The following is a 25154-nucleotide window of genomic DNA, read 5'->3' on the forward strand; positions in this document are numbered from 1 at the left end:
TTCATCCCTTGTCTTCTGGCTTGTCCATCTACCCATATGGTAAACATGGTAGGAAAAGCTAATGTTCTGCATTAGAATTGTTCAGCCTGTTGTGACAGTCAGATTAGTACAGTCAATGTTGCTGATTTAATTTAATTGGTTCATCTATGAAATGCCTGCTGATGCCACATACTCAGATTCAATGGTTGTCACCACAGGTCATCCGGCCATTCTGGAAGTCCTAGTGTCCCAATACATGGGCAGCTACTACTTCACATGCAGAGGAAGTTAACAGCTCTGTCATCAGAAGTGCTATCCCTCTGTTTCCAGTGCACTTTAACAAGAGGGTACATGACAACCCCACCATGTCTGATTGTGTACATCAATAGCTTTTAAGTGCATTTTATGTCTATATACACTCCTGGAAATTGAAATAAGAACACCGTGAATTCATTGTCCCAGGAAGGGGAAACTTTATTGACACATTCCTGGGGTCAGATACATCACATGATCACACTGACAGAACCACAGGCACATAGACACAGGCAACAGAGCATGCACAATGTCGGCACTAGTACAGTGTATATCCACCTTTCGCAGCAATGCAGGCTGCTATTCTCCCATGGAGACGATCGTAGAGACGCTGGATGTAGTCCTGTGGAACGGCTTGCCATGCCATTTCCACCTGGCGCCTCAGTTGGACCAGCGTTCGTGCTGGACGTGCAGACTGCGTGAGACGGCGCTTCATCCAGTCCCAAACATGCTCAATGGGGGACAGATCCGGAGATCTTGCTGGCCAGGGTAGTTGACTTACACCTTCTAGAGCACGTTGGGTGGCACGGGATACATGCGGACGTGCATTGTCCTGTTGGAACAGCAAGTTCCCTTGCCGGTCTAGGAATGGTAGAACGATGGGTTCGATGACGGTTTGGATGTACCGTGCACTATTCAGTGTCCCCTCGACGATCACCAGTGGTGTACGGCCAGTGTAGGAGATCGCTCCCCACACCATGATGCCGGGTGTTGGCCCTGTGTGCCTCGGTCGTATGCAGTCCTGATTGTGGCGCTCACCTGCACGGCGCCAAACACGCATACGACCATCATTGGCACCAAGGCAGAAGCGACTCTCATCGCTGAAGACGACACGTCTCCATTCGTCCCTCCATTCACGCCTGTCGCGACACCACTGGAGGCGGGCTGCACGATGTTGGGGCGTGAGCGGTAGACGGCCTAACGGTGTGCGGGACCGTAGCCCAGCTTCATGGAGACGGTTGCGAATGGTCCTCGCAGATACCCCAGGAGCAACAGTGTCCCTAATTTGCTGGGAAGTGGCGGTGCTGTCCCCTACGGCACTGCGTAGGATCCTACGGTCTTGGCGTGCATCCGTGCGTCGCTGCGGTCCGGTCCCAGGTCGACGGGCACGTGCACCTTCCGCCGACCACTGGCGACAACATCGATGTACTGTGGAGATCTCACGCCCCACGTGTTGAGCAATTCGGCGGTACGTCCACCCGGCCTCCCACATGCCCACTATACGCCCTCGCTCAAAGTCCGTCAACTGCACATACGGTTCACAAACACGCTGTCGCGGCATGCTACCAGTGTTAAAGACTGCGATGGAGCTCCGTATGCCACGGCAAACTGGCTGACACTGACGGCGGCGATGCACAAATGCTGCGCAGCTAGCGCCATTCGACGGCCAACACCGCGGTTCCTGGTGTGTCCACTGTGCCGTGCGTGTGATCATTGCTTGTACAGCCCTCTCGCAGTGTCCGGAGCAAGTATGGTGGGTCTGACACACCGGTGTCAATGTGTTCTTTTTTCCATTTCCAGGAGTGTAGTTGTTCTGTGTATAAGATCTTTTACACTGCAAGTGGCACTCCCTAAGGCATCCTTCCCCAACTGGTCCATATTACAGGAAGAAATTTACGGAAAACGGGGGTGAAACTGGACCCAAAGTGAGATGCTTTCATTAGTTTCCACAAGGAAGCTCTGTCTACAAATGCATAGGTGATGCTTGTGACTGAACTGGAGTAGGTGGCGGTGGTAAGATGTATGGGACAGGTTTTGCATCTAGGTCTATTACAGGGATATGAGCCATGAGGCAAGGGGTTGGGAGAAGGAGTTGTGTGGGCAGGTTTAGTGGGCAGCAGAGTACCACTGCGGGAAAGATGAGAAGGATAGTGGGTAGGACATTCCTCATTTCAGGGCACGATGAGAGGTAGTTGAAATCCTGGCAGAGAATGTGATTGAGTTGCTCTAGTCCTAGGTGGTACTGAGTCATGAGGGTAAAACTCCTCTGTGGCCAGACGGTGGGACTTTGGGAGGTGGTAAGTGTCTGAAGAAATAAGGCATGGGAGATCTGTTTTTGTACAATGTTGGGAGGATAATTACAGTCTGTGAAGGACATAATGAGACCCTCATTGTATTTCGAGGGAGACCTGTTGTCACTACAGATGCAACAGCCACAGGTGGCTAGAGATTAGATTAGATTAGATTTACTTTCATTCCAATTGATCCATAGTGAGGAGGTCCTCCAGGATGTGGAACACGTCAGAAAAACAACAATACATACAAATATTTACAACTAAAACAAATAAACTAATGTACCATTCCACAGGTCCCAAGTGGAATGATCGTCATATTTTAATGAACACTATATGAAAGTCATTCTACAAATACTAATGCACTGAATTTAAAATAAAAAAGTTTTTTTTATTTATTTATAAGGTAATAAACATGTAATACAACTACTATAATACTTATTTACAATGAACACATTACTGCACTGAAATTGCGCAGAAGTTATATAGTACTTATATACACAAATCAGTTGGCTTTACTGAGAAATTCATCAATGGAGTAGAAGGAGTTGGCCACCAATAAATCCTTTAGGCTTCTCTTAAACTGAATTTCATTGGTTTTTAAGCTTTTTATGGCTGCTGGCAAGTTATTGAATATGTGTGTTCCTGAATAATGCACACCTTTTTGTACAAGACTAAGTGACTTTAAATCCTTGTGAAGATTATTCTTATTTCTAGTATTGATTCCATGAATTGAGCTGTTGGTTTGAAAAAGTGATATATTTTTAATGACAATTTTCATTAAGGAATAAATATATTGGGAAGCAGTAGTTCCCTAAACAGGCTTCTGCAGGATGTCCTTGAGTTCACACCACATATAACTCTTACTGCACGTTTTTGTGCCTGGAAAACTTTAGCTTGGCTCGATGAATTACCCCAAAAAATAATCCTATATGACATTATGGAATGAAAGTAAGCATAGTATGCCAGCTTTTTCATTTTTATATCCCCTATGTCTGACAAAACTCGCATTGCAAACAGAGATTTGTTAAGACGCTTCAGCAGTTCTGTGATGTGCTTCTCCCAGTTGAATTTCTTATCAAGCTGTAATCCCAAGAATTTAACACTGTCCACTTCTTCTATCTTCTTGTCATCGTATGTTAGACATATACTCATGGGACACCCCTTACAAATTCTGAACTGCATGTAGTGTGTTTTATCAAAGTTTAGTGACAAAGAATTGGCTAGGAACCAGTGATTAATGTCCACAAATATTTTATTAGCTGATCTTTCTAAGACTACGCTTGATTTGCTATTTATTGCAATGTTTGTATCATCGGCAAACAAAACGAACTTGGCATCTGGTAATGTTACTGATGAAAGGTCATTGATATACACAAGAAAAAGTAAAGGCCCCAAATTGGAACCTTGTGGGACCCCACATGTAATTAGTTCCCAGTTGGATGATTCCTGATAGCTTGATACATGTCTCTTTGCTAATAACACCCTTTGTTTTCTGCCAGAGATATAAGATTTGAACCATTTTGCAGCATTTCCTGTCACACTATAATACTCTAATTTACTTAAAAGAATATTGTGATTTACACAGTCAAATGCCTTTGAAAGATCACAAAATATACCAGTTGCCTGCAACTTTTTGTCTAATGAATTAAGCACATTTTCACTGTAAGTTTAGATAGCATTCTCAATATCAGAACCTTTTAGAAATCCAAACTGTGACTTTGACAGTATGTTATTTGAGATAAGATGGTTATAAAGCCGACTGTACATTACTTTTTCGAAAATTTTTGAGAATGCTGGCAACAGTGAAATTGGACAGAAATTTGATGCTATTTCTTTATCTCCCTTCTTAAACAGTGGCTTAACTTCAGCATATTTCAGCCATTCAGGAAATATTCCACTGATAAATGACTGGTTACACAGATAGCTTAATATATTACTTAGCTCAGAATCACATTCGTTAATTAACTTTGTTGATATTTCATCATACCCACTAGATGTTTTTGATTTTAAAGATTTTATGATGGACATTATTTCTGTTGGGGTAGTGAGGGTCAAATTCATATTATGGAAGTTACTTGAAATGTCTGGTCTGAGGTATTCCATAGCAGCATCTACCAAACCTGACAACCCTATCTTTTCAGCAACAGTTATAAAATGCTTGTTAAAAAGTTCTGCAACACTATACACATCTGTCACCAATGTATCATTTACTCTTAATGCTATTTGTTCCTCTTCATGTCTGGTTCTACCAGTCTCCTCCTTCACTATATCCCATATTGTCTTTATTTTGTTATTTGATATGACTAACTTTTCCTTGTAATATATTTGCTTTGACATCCATATTACAGTCTTTAATATTTTGCAGTATTTCTTGTAATGTGCTATAGCATCAACATCGAAACTGTTTCGGATTGACAGATACAGTTTTCTTTTTGTTTTACAAGATACCCCTATTCCTCGAGTAATCCATGGCTTTTTTGTAGACTTTGCTCTAACCTTGGTAAGTTTTGGGGGAAAACAGTGTTCGAATAAGGTAAACACTTTATTAGCAAAAGTGTTATATTTTTCATTCATGCCATGAGCACTGTAAACATCAGTCCAGTGAATGTCTCTGAGGAGTGTCCTAAAATAATCAATTTTTGGCTTATTGATTACCCTCTTGAGCTCAGATTTAACAGATTTTATATCCTGTTCAGTATTAACATTTAACAGAAGGAACTGCATGTCATGGTCTGAGAGGCCATTGACTATTGGTTTTGTAATATAATTTTGTTCATTCGACTTTTCTATAAAGATGTTATCAATGGCTGTTTGTGAGCAAGTGGCTACCCTAGTGGGGAACTTTACAGTGGGAATTAAGTTGAATGATAGTGTTATTAACTCAAATAAGTTCTTATTGGGAGAGTCTTTAAGGAAATCTACATTGAAATCACCAGCAACCACTATTTCTTTGTTTTTGGTTGTTAAATGGGCCAGTACAGCTTCAAGGTGGTTTACAAACAGATTAAAGTTACCTGCAGGTGCTCGATATACACTTAATATCATGAAGGATTTTTTGTGAAATTCTAATTCTGTTGCACATGCTTCCATACGCTGTTCTAGGCAAAATTTATGAATGTCTATGTTCTTAAATTTATGACAGTTCCTAATGAATGTGGCAACTCCTCCTTTCTCCATTTCTGATCTACAAAAGTGAGATGCTAACCTAAACCCTGTAACAGCTAGGTTTGAAGACTCTAATTCATCTATGCAGATAGTTAATTCATTAATTTTATTTCTCAGTCCTCGAATATTTTGATGCAATACAGATAGCTGACATTTCACATTGACTGAGTTAAAATTTGGTAGAGTTATAATATCTGCTGACTGTTGAAAATTCTTAACTAATAGCTGTTTATGCTGATGTAATAACCTGGAATTATGTTTTTTGATTTCTTTCTCAAACTTAAGGTTTGTCTCAGTTCTAACCTCTCTTAAAATTTGCTTTCTTTCTGTCCTCCCTACCCTAAAAAAGGGTCTTTTCTGAACCCTATAACCACTGGTATTTTACCACTCATGACAGTGCCTCCCCCCTTTAACTTTCCTGCTATTTCCCCAGCCAATTTACCCTTCCCCTTCCTGTTGAGTTGAAGGCCATGCCTAGTATAATCCCACCTACTGAGAGAATCAACAGGAACCACACCAATGTGTGACCCTGCACCCGACATAAGCAGCCGTTCCAGCTCCAAATTAACTCTCTTGACAGAAGAGTTCAAATGAGGTCGGTCATGGCGCCCAAGAACAGATACAAACTCAACATTAGTATGCTTCGACGCTGATACAATCTTCACTAGGTCACACTCTATACTGTACCCAGGATCTCTGTCAATACTGTTACCTGCCCCACCCACTATAACCACGGTGTCTTCCTTAGTGAAATCTTTGCAAAGTGATCCTAAATCCTCTGTCACCTGCTCCAGACCAGCACTAGGTTTAAAAAAATTGGTGACCTGGTATTCTGATCCTAGTTCATCCTGCAAAAGTTGGCCAACACCTCTTCCATGAGAACTACCTAACAACAACACTTTCTTTCTCTTTACTGATTTCCTTACATTCTTACTTTTCAATTTGCTGCTGAAAGTTTGTTGTGCCCTGTCTACACCTGAAATTGCTTGAGGCTGTATGGAAGGGGACTCTTGGAGTGGAATGGGTGGCAACTGTTGCAGTGGAGGTATTGCTGGTGGTTTGTATGTTCAATACAGATGGAGGTACTGGTGTAGCCACCTTTGAGGTGGAGGTCAACATGGAGGAAGGTGGCTTGCTGGATTGTGTAGGACCAGGTGAAGTAAATGGGGAAGAAAGTGTTGAGGTTCTGGAGGAATGTGGATAGTGTGTCCTCCCCCTCGATCCAGATCATGAAGATGCCATCAGTGAATCTGAACAAGGGGAAGGGTTTGGGGTTCAGGGTGTTTAGGAAGGATTCCTCTAAGTGGTCCATGAATAGTTGGCATAGAATGGTGAAATGTGAATGCCCACAGCCGTCCACTGGATTTGCTTGTTGGTAATGCTTTCAAAGGGGAAGTAATTGTGGGTGAGGAGAGGATAAAGTTGGTCCTAGTGATTAGGAAGGAGGTTGTAGGTGCATTGGAAAAGGCATTAGGCAGGTGGCATCAATAGTGATGAGCAGGGCATCATATGATAGAGGAACAGGAACTGAAGAGTTGGTAGAGAAAATGGTTGGTATCTTTTATATAGGAGGGATGGTTGTGGGTAATAAACTGAAAGTGTTGGTCTACGAGAGCAGACATTCTCTCAGTGGGAGCACTCTAACTGACCACAATGGGTAGTCCTGGGTGCATGGGTTTATGAACTTTAGGAAGCATGTAGAAGGTAGGAGTGTGGGTGAAACCCTTGCCTCCAGGAACTAGAGCAACATGCACATCAACTCTCCACCTTATTCAGTTCCTATTGCACCTTAGACTACCACTCTCTACAACAACCTCCAAACCTCCCTCATGCCCCCTAATAGCTGACAAACCCTGCCTCACAGACCTACTACATTTATCTCACTCTCAAAAACTCCCTCACACCGCAATACAGAATCCAGGACCTAAACAGACCTCAAACACAGTCAGGGACCTTTCCTCCAAAAGCCTTAGCTCCACTGAAGTAGCAGTCCTTTCCAAAGGCCTCACCTTTTGCTCCACTCACAAATTCAATCACACAGGACTTGTTCAAGATCTTCTCTTTCTCCCGATCCCTACAGTGGACACACTTTTTCACCACCAACCCTACCAATCAGACTCAACCAAAGACCAATGTTGAATCCTGCCTGACTCAATTCACTCCTCCATCCAACGGTGATCCACCCCCACTGCCTGCAAATCACCCCCTGCTAACTTACCAGAATTTCTTAACCTCAAATCTTGCCTCACCATCATTTCACAAATCCCTCAAGATGCAAACTAACCTGAAATCCACAGAAAGAACCACAATCCACCACCTACAAACTGATCCCAACCTTGTAATCCCACCTGTTGACAAAGGTTCCACCACTGTTGTTTTGAACTGCAAGGATTACCTGGTGGAAGGACTCTGCCAGCTGTCAGATTTGTCCACCTACAAACTATGCCCTAGTGACTCCATTCCAGAAATCTAGCAGTATCTCCAGTCTCTCCTCAAATCCTTAGGCCCATCCCAGAACCTCTCCCTGGGGTCGGTCTCTATCTCCTCACTCCTACCATTTTCCGCACTCCTACCTTTTACACGCTTCCTAAAGTCCATAAACCCAGGCACGCTGGACTCCCCATTGTGGCCGTTTACTGTGTCCCCACAGAGACAACCTCTGCTCTCATAGACTAACACTTTCAGCTTATCACCTGCAACCTGCCCTGCTACATAAAAGATACCATCCATTACCTCCAACAACTCTTCACAATTCCTTTTCCTTTACCACATGGTGCCCTGCTTATCACTACTGATACCACCTCCATTTACACTAACATCTCTAATGCCCATGGCCTTATTGCTATTGAACAGTACCTTTCCAAATACCCGGCAAATTCCAAACCTACAACCTCCTTTCAAAGTGCCATGACCAACTATATTCTCACCCACAATAAGTTTTCCTTTGAAGGCATTACCTACAAACAAATCCGGGTTATGGATATGGGAACTCACATGGCACCACCCTATGCCCACCAATTTATGGGACATTTAGACAAATCCTTCCTAAACACCCAGAATCAGAAACCCTCACCATGTTCAGATTCAGTGACGACACCTTCATGATCTGGGTCGAGTGGGAGAATGCCCTATCCACATTCCTCCAGAACCTTGACACCTGCTCTCCCATTTGCTTCACTTCGTCCTATCCAACCCAACAAACCACCTTCCTCAATGTTGACCTCCACTTCAGAGACGGCTACATCAGTACCTTCATGCATATCAAATCTACCAACCACCAGCAATACCTCGACTTCGACAGCTGCCACTCCCTCCATTCCAAGAAGTCCCTTCCATACAACTTAGCCACCTGTGGCTGTCACATCCGTACTGACATGTGGTCTCTCTCAAAATACACTGAGGGTATCACTGAGGTCTGTAATCACAGACCTCTTACACAAAAAGATCTCCCGTGCCTTGTCTCTCCAGTCAACCACCACCTCCCGAAGTCCCACCGTCTGGCCACAGAGGAGATTTCCCCCTCATGACTCAGTACCACCCGGGACTGGAGCATCTGAATCATATTCTCAGCCAGGATGTCGACTATATCTAGTCATGCCCTACCCAGTATCCTTCACCCCCCACCCCAGAGGTATTCCACCGCCAACCGAACCTACACAATATCCTCATCCATATCTACACTAACCCAGCTCCCAACCCTTGCCTCATGGCTCATATCCTTGTAATAGACCTATATGCAAGACCTGTCCCGTACATCCTCCCACCAACACCTACTCCAGTTCGGTCAGAAGCATCACCTATCCCATCAAAGGCAGAGCTGCCTGTGAAACCAGTCATGTGATCTACAAGCTACGATGCAACTGCTGTGCTGTATTCTATGTGGATAACAAGCTGCCTGTCCACATGAATGGCCACCAAGAAACTGTGTCCATGAAACAGTTGAACCACCCCATTGCTGAGCATGCTGCCCTACACAACGTTCTTCATTTTAATGAGTGCTTCACAGCCTATGCCATCTGCACCCTTCCCACACAGGTGGAAAGTCTTCCTGCAGTATATCCTACGAGGTGTGATTGGAAAGTTTTAAGAATGGGCTTGTAATTGTACAATGGTGGTACTTACATGCTACTGTAATGCATCTCCTTCAAAATAGTCGCCTTCTGACTGAACACACCGAATCCAACGGTGTTTCCAAATTTGTAAACATTCCTGGAAATTATTTTGCTGAAGTGTGTTCAGGATGCTCTCCGTATTTGCCTTTAGGACTTCAACCGAGTCGAATCACTTCCCTTTCAGTGAAAATTTCAGTTTGGGAAACAGGTAGAAGTTCGAAAGGGCCAAATACCAGTAGAATCGAAAAAAATCACCAACATTGTCTTCACCTTCGACCGACTTTGCAGAGCTTTCTTCGGTCATGGTGAACCTGGAGTCTTCCACTGCGAAGACTGCACTTTGGTTTCAGGATCATATTCATATACCCATGATTCATTACCTGTAATTACCCTATTTAACAAATTTGGGTCATTTTTAGTCTGATTAATCAGTTCCTGGCATACTTCAAGTCTGTATTGTCTCTGGTCACTTGACAACACTTTTGGAATGAATTTTATGGACACTCGACGCATGTTCAGATCTTCAGTTAAAATTGCCTGAACTGCATAGAAACTTAAATTAAGTCCATCAGCCATCTCGTTAACTGTAAGTCTATGATCATAGCACACTAAGTCGTAAACTTTCACAACATTTTCATTTGTTTTTGAGGTGGAAGGACGGCCGGACTGTGGTTCATCTTCAAATGATTTGCAGCCATTTTTAAATCTCCTGAACCAGACAAAAACATTTGACTGGCTCATACAATTATCTCCAAAAGCTGTTTTTAATAGTTCATAAGTCTCGGAAGCTGATTTCCCGGTTTTAAAACTGAACTCATTGCTCCATTTATACGTCCATTTTCACGCAGACAGAATCTGGCAACATTCACGCAGACAGAATCTGTCAACAAGCCCTAACAGACCTGTACTCAACCAGCTTCCACAATGAACTGAATAAAGGAAACGCAGTTTCCTATCAGAGGGTGTTCAAGGAAAAGGCAATGACTCACTCCCCACCCTCCGTGCACCTGCCTGCCAAACCAGTAAGCAGTAGCGGATCCATTCTTAAGACTTTCCAATCACACCTCATACATTCCCATGACCCTTCTGGCAACATCCTTCATTAGTGTTTGTCCTTACCCTCAAGCCCCTTCCCTGCTCCAATTCTGGTACTACACAGCCCTCTATTTCACCAATGAACCCACAGTCTTTGTACCTTCCACCTTTTCAGCTAACCCTCTGCTTCTATATCATTGCATGGGTAAAATACTGATTTTGTTCATGATCTCCTCATGCGTAATACATGGCTGGAACAGATGTGGTACCTCTACCATTTTGGTAACTGTCAGTGATACTTTGTTTTTACACTTGATGTATGTTTTCATAGTAGTGGAAATTGAAAGTACAGTGAGGTAAATTGTAATAAAACAATTTTTCATTAAACATATGCAACGAAACGTTGACACAAACAATGTACACCATCTTGTCAAACTTCCTGTCAATCGAAGTTTCTCACAAAAACTGTCAAACACGATCTATGGTTGACAAACACGTCAAACTGCACCATTCACAGTCACATATTTGGCAGGCATAGTTAAGTTTGACAAAATGTTCAATTGTTTACGGGGGCCTTTAAGTGATGGGGTGTATTTCGTGTAAGGGGTGTTAAGCAATGTGGCACATTTCACACAAGTGGTATATTTCGCGTGCTTTTTCCTCTATCATTCGTGAAACTCTCCCTAAGTGGTGATACTTATGTTACTGTACTCTTCTGGCGAGACATTTGCAAACTTATTCCAAGGGTGGATAGAATAGCCAATGGCAGAAACTGTTATAACTTCAAGTTGAACAAATATATTTCAAGGACGATGCGATACATGAAAGTCACAGATCAAGTAAACAGAGTAAGACGTGTGTCACTTTAACAGTCAAATCATAACTGAGTCCGAGTCTAGCGGCCGCTGGCTGGCTGGCCGCTTAGGTAGCGCTGGTGCTGCATGGCTGGCAGACAGCACCGCATGTAGAGGACGTGCGTAACTGCGTGGCGGCAATTTGAAAGATCAGTAAGTCACAACACTTTTCCCCCCTTTGAAGTTTTTGCACAGGTCTTGATGGAGGTGGCCTGTAGATTGCTAATGTCCATAGATGTTTGACTGGCTGTAAAGTCTTGAGGAGGAGGCTTCCTGTGTGAACAGAAGTGTCCCCGATGATAACAGGTCGAGATGACAGGAGAGGTGGGGGTCGAATCTGCTGGGGCCCCATGAACCAATCTGTCCGTTGTGGCAAGTCCAGTTGTAATAACAGGAGACATGGGCAATGTGTCCGCATCTGTAGGAGAAGGAGGCGAGAAGAGTAGCTCCGACAGATGGTGGTCATCCGGTTCATGCATGGGCACGTCTCCTGTTGGCGTCAGTTCTTGTGCAGGCATCAATATGATGGTGAGAGGACTGCGTTGTGAGTAATGAGAGATTCCAGGATCCCGAGCGTCAGGTAGAGCCGAAGGTGGTGTAACGGCATCTGGAACAGGCGTTGCCGGCACACGAGACCAAAGCTGGTCTGAATGACGCACCGCAACACCCGTGTCCGTCTGGATTTCATACAGGCATCGGCCACAGTGTCGTAAGATGTGGCCAGGACTCCATTTCGGCCGCCTGCCATATACCCGTACCCATACAAGGTCGCCAGCGGTGAACCGGCCAAGCGAAGGCACCCGCGGCCGTGAGGTGGAAGGCCACAGAAGATGAAGTAGCGTGTGGGGCTGTCGACCATGTAAGAGCTCAGCCGGGCTGTGGTCGCCCAAGGGGGTGAAACGGTAAGAAGCCAGAAATTGGAGAAGCACATCATCAGCAGCAAAAGAATTCAGGAGTTTCCTCATCTGAGCCTTAAATGTGCAGACCAGTCGTTCAGCCTCACCGTTTGACTGTGGATGGAACGGAGGGGCCGTGACATGCATGACGCTGTGACGGGCACAAAAATCCGCAAAATCGGAAGAGGCAAATTGTGGACCATTATCAATAACAAGAGTAGAGGTAAGGCCTTCAAGACCAAGGTGACAAAGATGACTTCGGGGTGGCGGCCTGTGACGCACAAGGGCCGCATGCAGCGACCATGTGCGCAATTTCAGAGTCGATGACGGGCCAGTACACATGACGGCACACCAGAGATTTTGTGCAAGAGACACCCCAGGGCCCTTGGTGAAGGAGGTGCAAGACCGAAGCATGCAAAGACGCAGGTACCACATGCGGCGAAGTATTTTCGGTGGAAAGGAGGATAACACCATCCCTAGCCGTGAGGCGGTAATGCAAAGCGTAGTAGTTCCGCAACGGATCAGAAGTCTTAGCGGACGGACGATCTGGCCAACCCATCTGAATACAGCGTAAAACCCAGGAGAGGGTAGGGTCAGAATCCGTGGCAGCCACCAGCCGGTCCCCGGTGATGGGGAACCCGTCCACAACCCACTGCTCGGCAACATCCAGGTGGAAGCACAAAAGTTCATCCCTATCGAATGCCAGATCAGGACCCATGGGAAGGCGAGACAGAGTATCAGCATTCGCATGTTGAGCCGTCAGCCGGAAATGAATCTCATAATTGAAATGAGACAAGTAAAGAGCCCAATGCTGGAGGTGGTGTGCAGCCTTGTCGGGAAGTGACGTTGATGGATGAAACAAGGAAACAAGTGGTTTGTCATCCATAACAAGATGAAATTTGGATCCATAGAGAAAAACACCAAACTTATGAAGAGCATAAATAATGGCCAAAGCTTCTTTTTCGATTTGAGAATACTTTTGTTGGGCATCCGTGAGCGTTTTGGAGGCATAAGCAATGGGTTGTTTAGAACTGTCAGAAAAACGGTGTGCAAGGACTGCACCAACCCCGTATTGAGAGGCGTCCATGGCAAGAACAAGATGTTGGCCAGGTCAATAAGTAGCCAGGCATGGGGCCTGTTTCAGCATAGTCTTCAATTTCTGGAAAGCCGCATCGCATGATGCGGACCAATGAAAAGGCACGTTTTTATGCAACAGGCGATGCAACGGCTGAGCCACCGAAGCAGCAGACAGTAGAAACATGTGATAGTATGCTATTTTCCCCAAGGAGGCCTGCAGTTCCTTGGCAGATGTAGGGCAAGGAAAGGCATCGATCGCAGTGACAGTTTGCTGAAGCGGATGAATACCATCCCGAGAGAGTTGAAACACCAAGTACGTGATAGATGCCTGAAAAAATTTGGATTTCTGAAGATTACACTTAAGACCGGAAGACTGTAAGACATGAAAAAGTGTGCGGAGATTTTGAAGATGTTCGTCAGTGGTGGAGCCAGTGACAACAATGTCATACTGGTAATTTATACACCCAGGGACAGTGAGCAATAATTGTTCCAAGAATCGCTGAAAGAGAGCAGGGGCGCTTGCAACCCCGAATGGCAATCGTTGGTATTGATTGAGGCCGAAAGGCGTGTTAAGGACCAGAAACTGCCGGGAAGCAGCATCAAGAGGAAGTTGATGATATGCTTCTGACAGGTCAAGTTTAGAAAAATACTGGCCTCCAGCAAGTTTAGTGAAAAATTCTTCAGGTTGAGGCATAGGGTAAGTGTCGATAAGGCACTAAGCATTTACAGTGGCCTTGAAATCACCACAGAGACGAATAGCGCCATTTGGCTTAGCAACGACGACAGGAGAGGACCACTCACTGGAAGTGACAGAAAGCGACCCCTGAAGCAGTGAGATGATCCAGCTCCCATTTGACCTGATCACGAACGGTCACAGGAATGGGTCAAGCCCGAAAAAACTTAGGCCGAGCAGTGGGTTTGAGCGTGATATGAGCTTCAAAGTCATTTGCACAGCCTAACCCAGGAGAAAAAAGGGACGAAAATGTTGTTGACAAAGAATCCAATTCAGCATAAGGAATAGCATCAGAGACGATATTGACAGAGTCATCTATGTAGAATCCAAAAACGTGAAAGGCATCGAAACCAAAAAGATTCCACGCAATACTATGGTCGACCACAAATATGGGAACAGTGCGAATGACAGATTTGTAAGATACCTCAGCATCAAATCGTCACAAGAGAGAAATCTTCTGTTTATTGTAAGTCCGTAATTGCCTAGTGACAGGTGACACACTTGGACAATCCAACTGAAGATACGTCTGAGAATTGATGATAGTGGCAGCAGAACCAGTATCCTCCTGCATGCAAACGTCTCGACCAAGTATTTGGACAGTGAGGAATAGCTTCCCTGAAAGGGAAGAAGTACAATTGACAGACAACACAGAATCAGAATCAGCGCCATGTTCATGAACATCATGTATGCGGTCAGATTTGCAAATGGATGACACATGACCTCTTTTTTTTCTTTGCATTTGTGACACATTGTGGACAATCTTCTCGTGAATATTTCGTAAAACACCGCAGACATAAGGAAGTTGCCGTGGGTTTTGCTGCAGTTTCTTAGAGGTTTGTTTACTGTTAGGCCGAGGCTGCGCTTGGGAGCGTACTGCGGCCAAGTCGGCCGGCGGGGACATGTCACACACTTCGTCAACAGCACACAGAGGTTGTATTTCCGCGACGTTACCCCATGCCTCTATTTGTGCTCCAGCGGCACGCGAAATTTCAAAAGACTGAGAGATGGATAGGACTTCATCTAGTCAGATTTGGCAACTGAAGGGCACGTTGCCTAACTTCTTTGTCGTGCGCCGACCGGATAATAGCATCCCGTACCATGGCTTCTTTGTGAAATTCAGTAACAAATTGACACTTTCTAGTGAGGCCGTGAAGTTCAGCAGCCCAAGCACGATAGGATTGATTCGGTTGTTTTTGACAACAAGAAAAGGCAACACAAGAGGCTACCACATGCGTATGCTTTTGAAAATAAATGGACAGAAGTGAGCACATTTCAGCAAAGGACAAAGACGCGGGATCTTTCAAAGGAGCCAACTGCGACAACAACCAATACATTTGAGGTGAAAACCATGAAAGGAACAGAGACTTACATGTTTGGTCGTCCGCCACATGAAATGCCAAGAAGTGCTGTCAAAGACGTTTTTCGTAACCAGACCAGTCTTCCCCGTCTCGTCATAAGAAGGAAAAGGGAGGTAGAGACAACGACGATGCCGCGACGAAATCGCGAATCGTATTTTGTGAAAAGCGTTTGCTGTTCTATGAGACCTTGCAATAGTTGCTCTAAAGTAGCCATGGAAACATGTGGGTCAACGATGAAAAAGAAAAATTCACTACCTCGTCACCAATTGTTATAACTTCAAGTTGAACAAATAAATTTCAAGGACGAGGCAATACATGAAAGTCACAGATCAAGTAAACAGAGTAAGATGTGTGTCACTTTAACAGTCAAATCATAACTGAGTCCGAGTCTAGCAGCTGCTGACTGGCTGGCCGCTTAGGTGGTGCTGCTGCTGCATGGCTGGCAGACAGCGCCGCATGTAGAGGACACGCGTAACTGCGCGGCGGCACTTTGAAAAATCGGCGAGTCACAACAAAAACAAAAGAACTGTCAAAACAATAATACTAAATGTCGATTAAGGATGCATCAAAGCATAATAGAGAATGCAGCGACATGGATTCGATAGCGAAGTTTCAGCAACTCTGTTCATTTCTTTTTGGGCAGTGGAATGTGAAAATTGGGTGCAGGTTGGTAGGACACACTTGGCTCTAACAGCAGAACCTTCAGGAAGCCCGTAAGAGCTGTACCCCAAGGAAATTACGCCCTCTGCTACACAGAGATAAGCAGGATTTCAAGGCATAGCCTTAAGACTGGCTATTACGTGCTAAAATAAATCGCATGACATCACACATCAACAGTTCCAAAAATGTTAATTGGCATTATTTTAATTTGTGTGGGAAATATGCAACATGTTTTCTGATAATTTAAATGCTGCAATAGGTTACTGAGAAATTTATTTTAATATATACTCTGGGACGGCTCCATCTCAGAGTTTTTAATTACTAGCCACACCTGATCAGGATAAATGCCATGGAATGATGAGCTCTTGAAATTGTACTTTTTACTCAAACTAGTGAGCTCAGCAAACTAATTTTCTTTTCAGACTTTGTTAGCTATTCATTCCTACGTAATTTTATTACTGGATCATGAAATCCTCAGGTTTTCTTTTTGACCCTGAGTACCTAGCACCACACATTCTATATGAAATATTTTTCCTTGAAGTTTTCTTGATATAACATAAAAATATATCTATGTGCAGAAGAGTAAGATCAAGTGATATCTTGTCAAAATGTGGGTCACAAGATAACAGTAACTTCCAATACTGTTTTCCAAAATGCCCACTGATTACAGTAATACCACTTGTCTGTATTTGCTAGGCACAATTTTACCCTACTGTGTATTATTTAGGAATAAAAATCACTTACGTATTCCTGAGACTTCGAGGAGGTGCAACCCAGTTTCTGTAAGTCGGTTTGGAGCTAAGGATCGAACGATCATATACAGGCTGATGAAACTTACTTGAAACTTTAGGGTAACCTTCACGAGTAGGAAGTATGTGATCATCCTGTAGACAATTCATAATATCAAGATTTTATATCATACGACACTTTTAAAAATTTACTAGTGTGTACTATAATTCACATGGTGCGAAAAAACCTTACATCGCAGTGAGAAAATGCAATATCCAAAATCAGGGATCATTTTAACCCTTTGCATGCCAGTAAGCCTAACTTTTGTGTAGATAATTTTTATAAAAACACTCTCATCATCATCATCATCATCTCATCATGCTGCACACAATCTCTCAGAGAATATGTAATAAATTAAGGCTTGTCCATTGTTTAGTTGAATAAGAAAACCAAATACACTGCTCCGGAAAACTTAAGAATGAGATAGATGAAGCAATCTAACAACAACTCGGTGCAAACGAATGAAAGTGTGGGAGCATATCGCCAGAGATCTCCTAGTCATGTACAGAAAGCTGGACATCAAATGGTGTGAGGTCAGTGTGAGCTATAGCACAAAATGAGGCTGACCCCGCAACGTGAGGCAGTCAAAGAAATGGGGAAAGATAGTATGTATCAATCAGCAAGAGTTACAGTGCACTGTGGTAGTGTTCTTCACTACAACATGGCCTGGAGACATTTGGATGACTTCACAAGGGTAAGAACCATCGGGAAACTGAGAGCGAAGTGTCATGAGTGTAACACAGCGGTTTGGTATTGCTTACTGTATGGTTTCACATGCTTGGCAAGTGCTATGAACCACAGGAGCAGCAGTGGTTGACCACAGTCAACTACAGCAACAGGCAAGAAGGGACCCATGTGACAAAGCGGCTGCTTTTGCAACCATACAGGGTGTACATAAAGTCCGGGAAGACTCAATTATTTACTGCACAAGATCCAAACATTGTGCAGATATCATACATACGTCATTTTGAAGAGAAACCCTGAAAGTTTTTTTTTCCATGTATACTGCCACAGCATAGTTTGGTAATTTGTCAATAGTCAGTGCTAGTTGCAAACATGGCGAGTTCAGGTGTGGAGTGAGTTTTGTATGTGTTCCAGTTCGACAAAAAGTGTGCTACAGCTGTTCAACAGATGTTTAGAACCAAGTACGGTAAGAAGCCACCAACAAGGGAGGCCATTTACCACTGTCACAACAAATTCGTTACGACGGATTGCTTGAGCCTGGCAAAGAGAAGTGGACAGCCCAGTGTGAGTGAAGTGAATGTAGGGCGCATACGAGAGACATTCATAAGGAGTTCAAAGAAATCAGTGCATCGTGCATCCCGTGAACTCGAAATGGCTACAATGACAGTGTGGAAAGTCCTGCGACAGAAGCTGTCTATAAAACCATTCAAATTGGAGCTAGTGCAGAAGCTCAGTGATGACAACAAAGACAAACAATTTGAGTTTTATTCGCAGTAGCAACAACTGAATGAGGCTGGTATTGCTGATCGCTTAATTTTTAGCGACAAAGCCACTTTTCACACTAGTGAGAAAGTGAACAGGCACAATTGTTGAATCTGGGGTACAAAGCATCCACACGATCGCATTGAATTTGAGCGTGATTCCCCAGAGGTAAATGTTTTTTGTGCCTTGTCACATCGAAAACCGTACGGGCCATTCTTCTTCACTGAGAGCACTGTCACTGGATATTCCTACTTTGACATGTTGCAGCAGTGGCTGACACCTCAAATTTAATCAGACTCTCCATTCATCTTTCAGCAGGATGGGGCTCCACCCCATTTTCATCGTGAAGTTTGTGGGCACCTGAACACGGAGCTGCCGCATCAATGGATTGGCCGTGCTACAGAAGGGGACAGCTGTTTCATGAAATGGCCTCCCCAATCACCAGATTTCACTCCGTGTGACTTTTTTCTGTGGGGACACATTAAAGATCTGGTGTGTACATACACACTCTACCACGTGATGTAGCAGAGCTCTGGGAGAAAATACGTGAATCGACTGCCACAGTCGACGATGCCATGCTGGGACGGGTATGGCATGAATTTGATTACCGTATTGACATCCGCTGGGTCATTCATGGTTTGCATATTGAATGTTAGTAAAGAAACCATTTGGAGTTTCTCTTCAAAATGCAATATGTATGACATATGTACAATGATTAGTTCTTGTGCAACAAATAACTGAAAGTGTTCCTGGACTTTATGTTCATCCTGTATTTAATAGGACTGCAAGACATGCAACCTCATGGTTCCACAGTTGCACAGAGACTGCGTGGGGGTCATCACCTTGGCAGAAGACCAGTACGTTGTGTTCCATTGACACATGCACGTCAGGGGCACCTGCATGTCAGTGGCACTGTTTGCAATGGTGCCAAGAGCATAGGGAGTGGACAAATGATGAGAGGGGTCATGCGCTCTTCTAGGATGAGAGCAGATTCAGTCTGAGTAGTGATTCTGGATATACCCTCATATGCTTAGAGGTAGGAACATATAAAGCACTCACAAACATTGTCAAACATGATCATTTTGATGGTCCAGGTGTTATGATGTGGAAATGCATAATGTTGCATGGGAGTAATAACCTCCAAATCTTTGAACATCATACACTCACCAGTCAACATTATTGTGACACTGTACTCTTTCCCCACATACTTCTTTTCAGGGGGGCATTTGGCCCCGACCATTTTTATGGATGACATTGTGTGACTGCAGCGAACAGCACAGGTGAAAGAGCTTTCGGAATGAGAAGATATTCAGCAAATAAACTGGCCTGTCTGTTGTTCTGACTTAAATTCTATCAAGCATGAGTGGGATGCATTGGGGAGATGCACTGCAGCATGTTCACATGCACTAAAGACTGTCCAGCACTTGTCACCCACACTGGCAGAGGAATGTAGCGCCCTACCACAAGAACTCTTTGCTAATATTGTAACATGCAGCAAGCACTGCTGTTCACAGCAATCGTTCTTTCTATGTAGGGTCCAAATTTTATTGAGCAATGTTACGTGGTAGTGACACATTATGCAAAAGTTACATTCATCCATTAATTTTGTACACCAGTCTACATTTTTGGGACATCCACTTGGTACAGTTCTTTTTTTCTTTTTCTTGCAATGACATCTAGTACACACTTTTTACGTAAATCCTCCGTAGGAGTACATGCTGACTGATTTAGCTGTTTCTCTTCTGGAACCTATGTTTTTAATACTGACATAGCTTTCGTTGCTGAAGGTTTAAGGCAATATATCTATGTGCCAAAAAGTCATTCTTCAAATCCATACTATCCTCAGGATTCATCCAACAGAAAATTATCCTGCTACTGTTTACACATATGCACATAAAAAGGCACAAATTTAGTATTTTGTGCTCTTATGGTCACAATTTCAAATTGGACTTGAACATATCATTTTGTCCATGCAGCCCATAGGGTTACTATTATATGTTACTGTTGTGTACATAGCTCCGCGTAATCAGTGCGTACACAACATTCCCACTAGAGCGCGCCCCGCTAAGCACAACAGCGCAGGCGCAGTGCTCGTCCGTCTCCGCACTACGAGATGGTGCTGTCTTAGAGACGGATCAAATTCTGCTCCCGCCGATCCGCGTATTAATATGTAACGCAGCCAATGAGATTGCTGCTAACGTAGAACCTTTTCTACTCGTGGATCACACTCGCGCAGTGATACCTGAACGTGCGAGGTATTATAACGAGTGTACAGACCACCGATTAGTCAGTCTGCATTAGTCTGTACGAGTTTGCATTTGTCTGTACCAGTCTGCATTAGTCTGTACCAGTATATAGTCAAGTTTCAGCCTGCGCCTAATAAGATTACCATATTCCTGTACATAGCCATGAAGATAAATGAATAGACACTTTGTCAAGTATCAGAGATATGTGAGAATAAGATTAACGTACCAAGACCAAAGGAACTTCAGATTGTCAATTGTAAATAGCATCCAGAACCAAGTTAAGTAGTTTTTAGGCTTGTTATTATTTTAATAAAGGCGTGTGAACATTAACCAAGTTCTGTTTAAAGTTGGTCACCGTCAATCTGCTACTCTAAGTGTGCAAGTAGCCACGATAAGACCACGAGACATATTGCTGACACTCGCCTACTTCGTTAAAGCGACAAGTCAAATAATCTGATGGTGTGTGTACCGAAGGTCTTACAGTACGCACACCACAGTTACTTTTGATAGACATGAGATGCTTAGTTGAAGGCAAACTTCGGTCCTTTTTATAAACGATGATGTTTCATTACCGCCATAAAATTTTTGAAGGAAAACAGTATATTTTCTCTGTTCCAAAGCAGTGCTACTACATCACCTTGTGATAATATATCCTGAACTATTGTTCTTTCCAAAAGCTTCCCATGTGCAAAAATCAGTTCTACCTTTTCTCACAATTCGATGAACAAGACATCATGCAGGGAATTGTAAATCCCCAGATAGTTAATAGCAAACTAATAGTGTGTCCTATAATTTATCAAAATATTTGGACTCTAAGAAATATATTCTGGTTAACACTAACGTTTATATAAGACAGATTTTAATGTGAGTAGTAGTGTTCATCACAGATTTGTTTTCCAGTACAGTGAAATGGGAGTGCAAACAAACAAAGAAAAGATGCCCGTCCGATATGTGGATTATCATATTATAATAATGGCAGAGATTTCCAGAATCAGATGATTCCCGACAGTAGGAAATATGAAGCAACTAATCATCTTAGGGAGCATGGAACGTTTCATCCTGTTACTTGTGACTGTGGGAGGTCTAGATGAAAGATGACACAACAGGACATACACTTGATGATGACTTTTGTGTCAGTGTAAGTTATGTAGCCACAACAGCTTGGGAAGTGTTATATAACATTCTAGCTGTATCCATAACATTAACAGCATGTACAGACAGTGTCAGCAGCTGATTTTCCAGCACAGGTGCACTTCTCTTAATCAAGTACTAAAGTATGTGTCAAACCCTTATTTTAGTTCAACAGTGCTACTTGCAGATGAAGTATTGCTTCAACATGATAAGATTGTGAAATTTCACAATCGGCACATGCTGGCAGATGTTAATCCTCTTGTAACTGCTGAAGCACATCATCAATAAATATCTTTGGCCAATGTTGGTGACAGTACTGTTGATAACTGATTAAGACTTCATGTTCTTCCATCCTGACCAAACAGACAAAGTTATAATGCCTTCTTAGATAAGATGTTGATCACACAATGGAAAGAGTAAGTGATATATGCAATGTCACAAATGTGGCTGACAGAACACCTGAAATTGGCCAGCTGGAGCATAGAAACTAACAAATACATTTGCAGGATCACACGAATGAGTAAACAGCGCTGTAAATCGCCACTGAAGATGCTTCCCAAATAAAAGAAGCAAAACACATACGGCAATAAACAAACTGCCTTTAATGGAGGGTATTTCAAACATTTTTCAAATAAGAAAGTGTTACTTGTGAGATGCTGGTAAGTTCTGTTTCTGTGTGTTTCCCATGATGTTATACGGAGAGTTGTGGCAAATTGGTTGAAACACACAAACATAGCATTTTTGGACCAAAGACTATAACATTTTTCTTCAATTATGTGTGAGGGACATGTCCTTGAAAGTTTGCTCACACTTTCTCATAACAGCCAGTATATATGGAAAGTAATCTACAAGTAATTCCATTAATGACTAATGTGAGCAGATTAGCACTAGTCATAATTTGTTGTTTGCATACTTTACAGGAGTAGCCTGCAGTGGTTCCTCCTACCTGTCCACATCTATGAAGGCACATGTGTGAATCAATTAATGGATGAATGAATGAATGGATGGATGGAGGGATGGGTGGAAGGATGACAACCTTGTTCTTTCACGTAATGTTTGATTGGTACAGAAGGGAAAAAAACCTGTTGAACACTTCTTGGTACTACAAGTTTAAAGTCAGAGTTTTGACTACCACTTCACAAACGCATTCTCAGTACTAGGACTAATCTCACCTATATATATATCTCAAATTAAGAAACAACCATTTTCATTAGCTGTAGTCCACATTAGTAGCCAATTTTTATTAGTCTTAAGTTATGAAATATTTGAAATTTAAACATCCAAGAGTCTTTCCATAGCTCATCTACGGTTTGTTGTATCAAATATTGGAGAATTCTGTGAATGTAATTTCTACCTTTCAGGTCAGGTATTGGATTACTAAAGGCTAAAGAAAGTAATATATTTTAAGAAGGGGGTGCCCCATAACTCATAAATATTTAAAGAATGTCATAATTTGCTGTCAAGAGCTCCTGATAAAAATTTCTTTATTATATAGCCAATTTCAATCAACAGACTATCATCAAGTATCATAAAACATTTACAACACCTTACAAAGCAATATAAAATCAATGGCGTAAAATAATACAAAATCCTTGATTTGTCACTTTTGTCAGATAGTAATATAAATTACACCCTCGATAGTAAATAATATACCACACACTGCTCACCTCCATGTTATGTTAACAGTCAATTTACAATGTTATGAGTGGAGGCCCTGTGGAATGCAGTTTTACATTCTCTTCCTTTCTGAGGATTTAAGATACTTTTCTTGTTTTTTCCTATAATATATGCCTGATAGTCTGCTCAGAGGAGCATGTGCTTCCCTGTCATGTATAGTGTGATACAGACTGCAACCTCAAACTATCACAGCTGTGATCCACTGATTGAGGCACTATCACTACATGTTATAAGATGTCCCAGCTTCTCCACAAATGCATCTGCCATTGGTTCTTATATTGAACCTGTAAAGATAATTAGGATGAGGTCTGTGTACTGTCAGCATGTGGATCATCCCCTTCAAAGGAATTAGGTGACTCATTTTTTCCTGTTCATACATTCTCTTACATCTGGTAATATACACTCTTCTTCCTATACTGGTACTGTCCCAGATGGATTGCTATTCATCTGTCATCCATTTTTTTACCTCTTTCTTCACAATTCTTAATTTACCAGTTCTCTCTCTCTCTCTCTCTCTCTCTCTCTCTCTCTCTCTCTCTCTCTCTCTCCCCCCCTCTCCCCCTTCCTGTAGGTCAATGAGATACATTTCAAGTATCACACTGACAAGTAAGCATCATATATCCTTGTAAGGACATTGTGCTGCCATCTTTAGAGAATTTTAACACATCTCACTTGTTGAACTTTGAATGCCCACACGCTAGCACTGAAACTGACTACAGAGGGAAGTAATGGCCTCATGATAAAGTTTAATGAGTTGCAGTGATAACTCCTTTTTTAAATTTTTTACAGTAGCAGCTATTTTGTGCATGACCTTAGACACTTTTTCTGACCTCATAACTGTGGGCATTGTATGTCTCACCACGAACCACATACATTCTCTAACATTAGTTTACCACTTTCCTACTTATCAGAACACCAGCAATTCTAATATAAGGATTTCTAGTTGTTGACAGCTTTCCCTGCAGTAGCAGTCTTGTTCTCAGCAGTCTTCAATTTGTTTTGTTCATATTGCTGAATCATGGATAGAGTTGTGTCACACTTTTGCTCTGTCTGAGCTCTAGGCCTCCCATTAACCACTATGAGGATATCATTCACGCATGCAGCAGTGGCAGCAACTATTGCTAACTCCTCTACTATTCCCAACACAGATTCAATCATTAAATCCCAAATGACAGTGTTCCATATAGGCACCTGACAGCATACATTTGCTATTTCTCATTTGATTGTCCCATCAAGAGATGCCCATGCCACTACTCTATCACGACAGTAGTCTCTGAAAGAGTTACATCAAACATGTGGGTAATTTCAGCTGTCTAAACCTTGAAAACAATGACAGCCACCAAAGTACTGAACACTCCAATAATGTCTAACGTGATGGCTACAGCATATTTGTCACAACTACTGTCAACAACTGCAATCAGTGTCATCAGTTGACTTTCCCTTCCTGAAACCATATTTTGTTTGATTAAGACCTATCAGCTCTCTGTGTGTCCTTAGCATATCTTGTAATAGTCATTTCTCTATTTTGCTCATAGCACTCAGCAGACGAATAGTTACATATGATTTAGCACCTGTTGGGATCTCTATTGTCACCTTCCTTAATGAAAACTGCTCCAAGTTCGTATCTTGCCCTGAATCAAACACATTATTTAAAGGTAGGGCACCATTT

At 42.8% G+C, this 25154-nt stretch overlaps 1 protein-coding gene across 3 annotated transcripts in view; it reads right to left on the reverse strand.

The window, feature by feature from the left end:
• The window catches only part of LOC126470073 (uncharacterized), a 104853-nt gene that overhangs the window by 12752 nt on the left and 66947 nt on the right, over positions 1-25154 (reverse strand). For all 3 annotated transcript variants that reach the window (XM_050097590.1, XM_050097587.1, XM_050097589.1), the window contains one exon: positions 16941-17080. In XM_050097590.1, coding sequence (XP_049953547.1) covers positions 16941-17080 — 140 coding nt within the window. The remainder of the gene's footprint in view (positions 1-16940; positions 17081-25154) is intronic.

Source organism: Schistocerca serialis, chromosome 3 (genome assembly GCF_023864345.2).
Source record: "Schistocerca serialis cubense isolate TAMUIC-IGC-003099 chromosome 3, iqSchSeri2.2, whole genome shotgun sequence".
NCBI classification, from domain to species: Eukaryota; Metazoa; Arthropoda; class Insecta; order Orthoptera; family Acrididae; genus Schistocerca; species Schistocerca serialis.